The 9,099-nt window shown below is 36.1% G+C and overlaps 1 protein-coding gene across 1 annotated transcript; it reads right to left on the bottom strand.

Annotated features, from left to right (window-relative positions):
- Positions 1 to 6,147: 6,147 nt before the first annotated feature.
- LOC126760075 (NADH dehydrogenase [ubiquinone] flavoprotein 1, mitochondrial-like) lies at positions 6,148 to 7,797 on the bottom strand. The gene is made up of 2 exons (XM_050475456.1): positions 7,733 to 7,797; positions 6,148 to 7,664 (listed from the first exon to the last, which is right to left on the bottom strand). Coding segments are annotated over exons 1-2 (1,509 nt in total). The 5' UTR covers positions 7,735 to 7,797; the 3' UTR covers positions 6,148 to 6,157.
- Between the last annotated feature and the right edge of the window lie 1,302 nt (positions 7,798 to 9,099).

The following is a 9,099-nucleotide window of genomic DNA, read 5'->3' as shown; positions in this document are numbered from 1 at the left end:
CTGACCTAAAATGAAAATTTATGCGAAATCCGTGAAGAGTAAAAAGTGTAATTATCGCACGACGAAATGTTTTTGAAAAAAAAAAAAAATTGTTTACAAAATGGTGGAGGTTTGAAAAAAAGTTTCGTATTTTCCCTGTTTTTTGTGGTTCGGAATTTTTTAAAAATAAAAAAAAAAATTCTTTCGAAAGCTCTTCGTAGTGCGATACTATAATGTATAAGAAAGCGCTGTGTAAAATTTCATATCAATCGGTTGAGTAGAACTTGAGATATCATGCACACCGTTTCTAGAAAAGCAGTTATGAGAAAAACGAGTTTAAAGTTTGAGAACTTGTCGCGCGCAGTCGGAGTTGGAGTCACAAAATGAGCTGTAACTCGGAAAATAATTTGAATTTCGAAAAATCCTCTTAGGGACTTTTTCTTGAAGGGTTATACTATAAAAATATGCTAAAAAAAGCGATTTTTTCGAATTTCTAAACCAGAATACCCCATTAAAATTAGATTATTACCGACTCAGGCCTGGCCTGATTGCATTGACGTTTGGTATTACTGAAATATTTAGTATAGAGTCTTCTAGACCCCAACAACGCATTTTATGCAGTAAACAGGAGCTGGAATTATTCGTAGGATGATTTGGTATGATTCCGCCATTAAACTAAAGTATGTTCAACATTGTACGTTCCCTTAATTTTGCTAATTTGTCTTAGATATTGTCCGATGTACCATATGCGGTAAAAAGCCAACCGCAAGTTTGAAATTCCTAATATAAGGTTTTCTGCAGTTTTGATATTACAACATATCATTACCAAAAATAGATTCTCCCTAAGCTTCGAGCCTAAGATAACTCAAAAATTAATAAATATATATAGAAGGTATTGCTTAGATTTTATACATTTTATTCACATTAATACGCTGTTATTAGAAAGGGATTTTCTGCGAATTCTCGTACTTTAATAGTTTTGAACTTACTCTATGAATGAAAAGTGCGCATGATTATTAGCCGATTTTACCTATTTTCCCGACTATAAAAAAAGAATAGATATCACTATTCCTGCTAAATTTTATTATTAAACTTTTCAGATGGTGGGACAAGCTCACTTATCCAACATTTTAAAAAAAGTTTCGCTCCCATCTGTGATCACTTGTAGCATGTTTTATAACTTAATCGTAGCACTTTTCAACTTTTCATTTAAAACAATTTATGAAATGGCGATAGTCCTATATCGTTCATCTACAAAACCATACTCCTCAAATGTATCAAGTAATTCGTGTACCAAGGTTCATCAAGATACCTTGATCTTACTCAAGGCATGACTTACACGGTCAAACGGAACTATTAATAATAAATGGATTATTAGTAATAAATGTTAAAACCATTAAACTATTCTAGGTACATGTTGCGGAAGTATAAGTATTATTTGAGGTTCAGAGTACGAATTGGTATATTAGGTTGTCAAAAAAGTCTTGCGGTATTTTCGCTAGTTGGCGCTGAAAGCGCGTAGCTCTAGTTTTATTCGTCGCATCGGGTCATGCTATAACCTTTTTGGAAAGCTCATTTCACGCGCTAACACGTGTTTGATTGATTGTCGTTTCTTTTAAGTCGTTCGTGAGTTATAGCGTCGCAAACATGGAGCAAAATAAAGAGAAAATACGGCATATTTTACAGTACTACTACGATAAAGACAAAAATGCATCTCAAGCCGCCAATAAAATTTGTGCAGTTTATGGACCCGATACAGTTTCCATTTCCTCCGCACAACGATGCATCGTTTTCGTTCTGGTGTAGAGGTGGTCGAAGATGCGCCACGCTCCGGAAGGCCTGTCGTCGAAAATTGCGATAAAATCGCTGAATTGGTCGAAAGAGACCGGCATAGTAGCAGCCGTAGCATCGGTCAGGAGCTGGGCATGAGTCATCAAAAATTCATTTCAATTTCAATAAAAAAAAAAAAATCAATAAAAATACCGCAAGACTTTTTTGACAGACCATTATGTTAAATTCATGCTAAAGAAATATGAGCAATTTTAAGAAATCATAACCATATTATTTGGTATACATACACGGCATACGAGTACGACCCTAGTTATCCATTTCTCTCTAGAAATCACAGTAGTTAATAGAAGTCTGCAATTGGGTTCAATTCATTAAAATCGCCTTGGCAGGACCCCCTAAGTATAAACATACTCTACTCTGGAGTCTACACTGCCATACATAAAATTTAAGCGTCTGCTGTAGCAACACAATTGACTTGAAGGTCTCTTTCGCGGCAGCTGCTTTTCAACTAGGTTTGAATTACTCATTGTTTTTTATTTCGCTGCAGCGGTTTCGGTGCGTAAGATTGTGTACACTGCGCCTGCAAATGGAAATACAGCTACAATATCCCTGTTGTTTGCAGCAGAATAATATTTATGCAAATCTCCCAGCAGCAGAATTACCGAATAAACTAACTTTAGTTTGAAAAATTTGCAACAATTTAAGTTTGCCTTAACTTTGACAATTGGTTATTCGAAGCACATTATTCATCGGCGAAGGATTAGACACAATTGTTAAATGATCATAATTAATTTGAAAACTATTAAAGGAAATATAAGCATATATTATATCTAAGCGCTGTAGTACGACCATATAACGGGTTTTTCAATAAGAGCGATACAAACGTTTTTTTTTTAATAAAACAAAAACGGTTTGGATTATCAATGAAATTCTTTATTCCTGTAAAAGTAAATTCGATGACATTACGAATGGAACTCGATTTCTTTTGCATGGCCAGCACAGGCACCCTTCCAGAAGTCCAGACGCTGAACTCAATTTTCGACGGACAGAAAATAGTCTAACGTAGTCAAATTGCACGACCGAGGCGACCAATTGACCGAGCCACTTCGTGAGATAACACCCTCACCAAGCGTGCTTTTCAATAAATCGATTGTGATATTCGCTGTGTGGCCTGTGGCGCCGGCCTTTTGGAACCACATATTGTCCAAGTCCGTTTCATCGAATTCGGGCCAAAAATATTCGGTTATAATTGAGCGGTAGCAATTCCAATTCACAGTAACGTGCCGGTCTTGATCATCCCGGAAGAAGTGCGGCCCATAAACCGCACCAAACCGTAAATTTTTCGGGATGCAATGGTGACATGGAGTATGTACGAATGTATTTTCTCAGGAATAAATAATTTCATTGATAAAATTATTAAAAAAAAACTTTTGTCGCGCTCTTATTGAAAAAGCCGCCCTTAGAGCGGTTATAATCGCGGTACTATCGGTAGTAAATTTCAATAATTTCGACTTATTGCTCGATCGTATATCTTTCCATGATGAAATGGCAAACCTTACTGAAGAGAAATGTACCGGTACTATCGGTAGTAAATTTCAATAATTTCGACTCATTGTTGGATCGTATATCTTTCCATCATGAAATGGCAAACCTTACTGAAGAGAAATGTCAAAAGAACGGGATAAAATTTTGCGTCGTTTGCTGTCCCCTCACTTTTATTTTGTAGCATCTGTATTAAAAAACCCGATACATATGTACATACATGTATGTATTTTTCAAAGTTCCAAATAATTTGTGATATGTTCATATGTAAATTGTAGTTTCATTACGAAAAACACCATATCAACCAAAAAATACAGCTAAGTTGGAAGAATCCAATTCATTCCTTGTCATTCTCATTTTCGCTGGCGCATACATTTATCTTGGTGGTTAAATAAGTTACACATGCTTATGGAAGTACGAGTATATGGTATGTCGACTGGGTTTGCATTGTCCTTTGCAATGTGAGCCAGTAGCGCCTTTGAATTCACACATTGAGCTAAATAGTTGTGCACCACAGCTTTATGGCTTTGTTCGCGGTTTGAGCTGCTCTAATTGTTTGCGGCATTTCCCCATCCGCTTACAATTTTGAGATTATGAGGTAGAAGTGTAATGTTGAATCGCTTTGAATGGAATTGTTGGCTGCATAATTGCCCGTTAATTATAAAATTGTACAAAGTGTTAAACGTTTGTACTTTAACTAAAGGCATTGTGTTAGTTATATTATGCGTTTATAAAATTGCACTTTTTATTCGTATACATGTGTCAATTTACTGCATGTGCACTCCCAGTAGGCACCAAACTATTGATATACAATTCCTACAAAACTACATGTACTCTTAGAAAAATACCGATTATATATTATAGGTACAAAGTTTACGGTTTCCAAAATTTATGTGCAATAGCAAATTTCTAGTTTGTCCTATGATCATAAATATGTATATTGAGACCCTTTTTTTATTTATAATCAAAAATTATTTGGGTATCTTGGGTAATCGTGAGAGTTTAAGCCTCATTTAACCAAAAACATTAATTCTGGCAAGTTGAAAAAAAGTTACAGCTGTTCAAAAATGAGTGAAAATAATGAAGGAATCGCTATATTTTGAAATTTTGTATAAAAAATGGAAGAATGCCACGCAAGCCACCAATGATATATGCGAAGTTTACGGAGACGTTGCTGTAACAGTTCGTGTAGCACAACAATGTTTCGCTCGCTTCCGTTCTGGAAATTTCGGAAAAATGACAAAAAGTGGTCGATCAAAATGGTACATACAAGGTCTGTCGCAAAAGAAACAGGACTGTTAAAAAACAACAACAAAAAATTAATATTTTTCAAAAGTTATATTTTTTTATTCAAAGTAGTTTGCTTGTGCTTCGATGCAGCGTTTAGCCCGGTCAATTAGCTTTTCAAATGAGTGTTTAAGGTCATTTTTCGGAATGCTCTTGAGAATATCGGTCGTCGCCTTTTGGATAGCTGAAATGTCCTGAAACCAGTGTCCTTTCATGGGCAAATGAAGTTTTCCAAATAGGTAAAAATCACAGGGTGCCAGATCAGGTGAGTCGGGTGAGTGATTAATGGTTAATATGGAGTTTTTTGTCAAAAAATCAGTGACAAGCGTCGACCGATGACACGGCGCATTATCGTGCAACAGGCGCCAGAACCCTGCCTCACGATATTGTGATCGAGCACGACGAATGCGTGACAAAAGACGCTTCATAACACCAAGGTAAAACACAGCATTAATCGTTTGGTCAGGTGGGACGAACTCTCGGTGTACAATACCCTCGGAATCGTAAAAACAAATCAGCATTGTCTTTATTTTTGACTTCTGAAGACGACCGACTTCTGATCGTCACAGAGGTCCTCACGACCTTCTTGGAATCGCTTAAACCACTCATGCACATTACTACGGGATAGGCACTGATCACCATAAACTTTTTTTCATCATTTGAAATGTTTCAGTGAACGTTTTCCCAAGTTTAAAACAAAATTTAATATTTGCTCTTTGTTCAAAATGCATTTTACGACCGATGACCAAAAGCTGCTGTCACTTTTTGATCGATAACATCGATTGTAGTTATCCAATTGTCTTAAAATTTTTATGAAATGTCAACAAGAGATCAAACTTTTTATTTCATATACCCACCAATAGGTGGCGCCACCAGAAACAGTTATATTTAAAAAGTTCTGTTTCTTTTGCGACAGACCTTGTATTTGTTTAGTTATTTATTGGTATATAAAAAAATAAGTTGAAGTTTGATTAGAAATACGAAAAGACTTTTTCGACTACCCAATATATTAGTTAAAGTTGAAATTGATCGAAGGTTTCGAAATAGTTACTAAATATTAGATAGAGTCTTAATAAAAATGCATAAAATAGAGCAGCAGTTAAATATATAACAATGCCTGCTGCACACATTTATGTAAAAATGAATATAGCATATATGTATAATCTAAATTGTATCTGTTGACATTAAGAAATTACTGATAAGGACTTTACAAATGCTTGCAAATACAAGATAATTTCAAAACTTATATTTTACTCAGCGGTTTTCCCATGTTGTGCCAAGGTATAATAAAACTTCAAAATTTTGCATCGACTGATTGCATTAACTTTTGTCATTACTCAAGTCTACTCAGAGACATGTTTCCAGGCAATTTTTTGAACTTAACTCAAGCATTGCATCAAACTACATGCTTAATATGATGCGTTCATTAATTCTGCTAAAATATCTTACATAGGAGTTTACCGATATAATATACTATACGAATTAAATTCAACTGGAAGTTTGAAATATACAATCGTTTGCAATGAATGTAAGTTGTAAAATATATTTCAAAAAATCATCATAGAGTACATCTTTCAGAGAAATGCTTCTTTTTTGTTATCTGTTCAAACTGTTTTATTCGAGCTTCAACATCTGGTCTAAAATGACGCATTAGACCCTGTACAGGCCAAACGGCTCCATCGGCTAAAGCGCATATGGTGTGTCCTTCAATTTGCTTGGTTACCTCCAATATCATATTAATTTCCTCCATTTTAGCTTTGCCCATAACAAAGCGTTGCATGATTTTGTTTATCCAAGCCAAACCTTCCCGGCAAGGAGTGCACTGTCCGCAGCTCTCATGCTTGTAAAATGCAGAGAGTCGAGCAATTGCTTTTACGACATCAGTCGATTTATCCATTACAATAATTGCCGCTGTCCCTAAAGATGTTTGTGCAGCTAAAAGACCATCAAAATCCATTATAACGGTTTCTACTACTTTCTTTGGTATAATTGGGGTAGAAGAACCTCCTGGAATAATAGCTAACAAATTATCCCATCCGCCGCGCACACCACCAGCATGACGATCAATGATCTCCATAAGTGGCATTGATAACTCTTCTTCGATACTACAAGGCTTATTAACATGGCCAGAAATAGTAAAAAGTTTCGTACCAGAGTTGCGAGTTCGACCAAAGCTAGCAAACCAATTGGCACCTCTTCGTAAAATGGTAGGCGTAACGGATATAGTTTCTACGTTATTAACAGTTGTAGGACAGCCAAATACACCCACATCGGCAGGGAATGGAGGCTTTAAGCGTGGTTTACCGGCTTTCCCTTCCAAAGACTCAATCAAGGCTGTTTCCTCACCACATACATATGCACCGGCTCCACGATGCATATAAACGTCAAAGTCGAATCCGGCTCCACAGACGTTTTTACCCAGAAAACCGGCATTATAAGCCTCAGCAATGGCTGTTTGCGTATTACATGCTTCATTATAGAATTCGCCGCGTATATAAATGAAAGCTGCTCGGGCACCAATTGCCCGCCCTGCCAAAAGACAGCCCTCCACGAGTTTGTGAGGACTATGGCGTAGAATCTCACGATCTTTACAAGTGCCTGGCTCGCCCTCGTCTGCGTTAACTACAAGAAACTTTGGCCGACCATCAGGTGGTTTATTCATGAAAGACCATTTCAGACCAGTGGCAAAGCCTGCGCCACCCCGACCTCTCAAACCAGATGCTTTTATTTCATTTATTATCCATTCTGATCCCTTCAATAATATGTCATGAGTCTTATACCAATCTCCTTGTTTCAGTGCACTTTTCAATCGCCAATCATGTCGACCATAAAGATTTGTAAAAATTCTATCTTGATCTGAGAGAGGACCAAAAGTCTTTTTAGTTTGAGGCGGTGGCACACCAGGAGGAACTGGAGGCGTTGATTTAGTTCCCTGAGGTGATCCGGACCCTTTCGATGCTAAAGAATCCCCCCCTTTGAAGCGGAAATGTGAAATGATTACTGTCGAACTTTTCGTCAATTTTGCCGTTGTATTTCGTAAACATAATATGCTCCTCATATCATACCTAATAGTAAAATATAAGGTTATTTGTAATCTGGATGCACAAACAGATAATTATAGTCGATTTATTACATTTGTAAGTTTAATCCACCTCGGATTCAGTTGGGACTCCTGTTGGATATACTCGAAAATATAAAATGACTTTTTAATATTTTATTTCATTTTGCTTGTATGTATATATGTAAATATTTTCAAATTATATTTGAAGTTAATTGTCAAAAAGAGGAATTTTTGTACCCTCGCAACATGTACATGTAGTGAAATAGTTTTGTACACCAACGGTGCTACGAGGTAGATTATAACCACCCATTTAAGATGTAATTTCCTATCTCAGGATACTTGACAAATATCAACAATTTTTGTGCTTAACATTATTAATGTATCTTTATATTACAGTGTGAAAACGGACAAATCGAACAACAACGGCGCCAATTCGCATATGTCACAATCGTATATTCCACCATTTTTCTTTCACTTGACAGATATAAACCAACCACAAATGAATACATCAGAAACAAGAACTTTGCTCTAATACTGTTTTTAAGGTATACTATCCCTTGGTTGTTATCGGACTACAGGTTTTTACGCTTGCAGATACCGTTTGATATATCAGTCAGTATGTAAGAAATTTTAGAAAAATCAGCTGAACGTATAACATTGGTCATAGTTTAGTTAAATGCTAAAAATGTGTGAAGTCCTTTACGAATTACCGTATACTACATAAGACCGGGTTTACCTTTTAGGGATAATATGATTTCCTTGTTTCGTTTCGGCAATTTTGAATGTGCATTTATTCAGTAAGCAGTCAGCAGGAACAACGTTTACAAATTATTCAATTTTATTAACACAATAATCGTTCTCCAATAGCAACTTTTTGTGCAATTTGGCCATTTTATGGTCGTGGCAACTCGCTTTTGCTCGCTATACGTCGAATTTCGAGTGTACATTTTCTTTAGATAATGTTCAAGTGTCAATAAGACAAAGCACCGCTCGAAATAATGAAAATATTGCAGTAGTCGGTTCCAAGCCACTGTCAAGAATTGGGACCATCGCAAACCACAACCTGGCGGATTTTGAAAAAGGATTTGATAAAAAAATTTAAAATTGTTCTCACTCAAGAACTTTACTGATTTTGCCTTGAAACAACTTCAAAATCTTCTCCGATGAGGCTCACTTTCATCTGAGTGGTCGCCAAATTAAAAAAAAATGTCGATTCTGCTGCAAAGAAAATCCACAAATTATTCATGAACAACCATTACATTGACCTAAATTGACAATTAGGTGTAGTTTCTGGTCTGATGGAACCATCGTTCGTAGTTTTTTCAAAATGGTGTTACCATTACTGTCAATGGAGACCGATGATAACCAACTTTTTATGGCTGAAATTGGAAGAAGTTGATATTGACAATATATGGTTCTAAAAACCATTTGAAGAACTT

The sequence above is a fragment of the Bactrocera neohumeralis genome, chromosome 5 (genome assembly GCF_024586455.1).
Source record: "Bactrocera neohumeralis isolate Rockhampton chromosome 5, APGP_CSIRO_Bneo_wtdbg2-racon-allhic-juicebox.fasta_v2, whole genome shotgun sequence".
NCBI classification, from domain to species: domain Eukaryota; kingdom Metazoa; phylum Arthropoda; class Insecta; order Diptera; family Tephritidae; genus Bactrocera; species Bactrocera neohumeralis.
The sequence above is the reverse complement of the archived record's forward strand: the minus strand, read 5'-3'. Positions and strand labels throughout refer to the sequence as shown.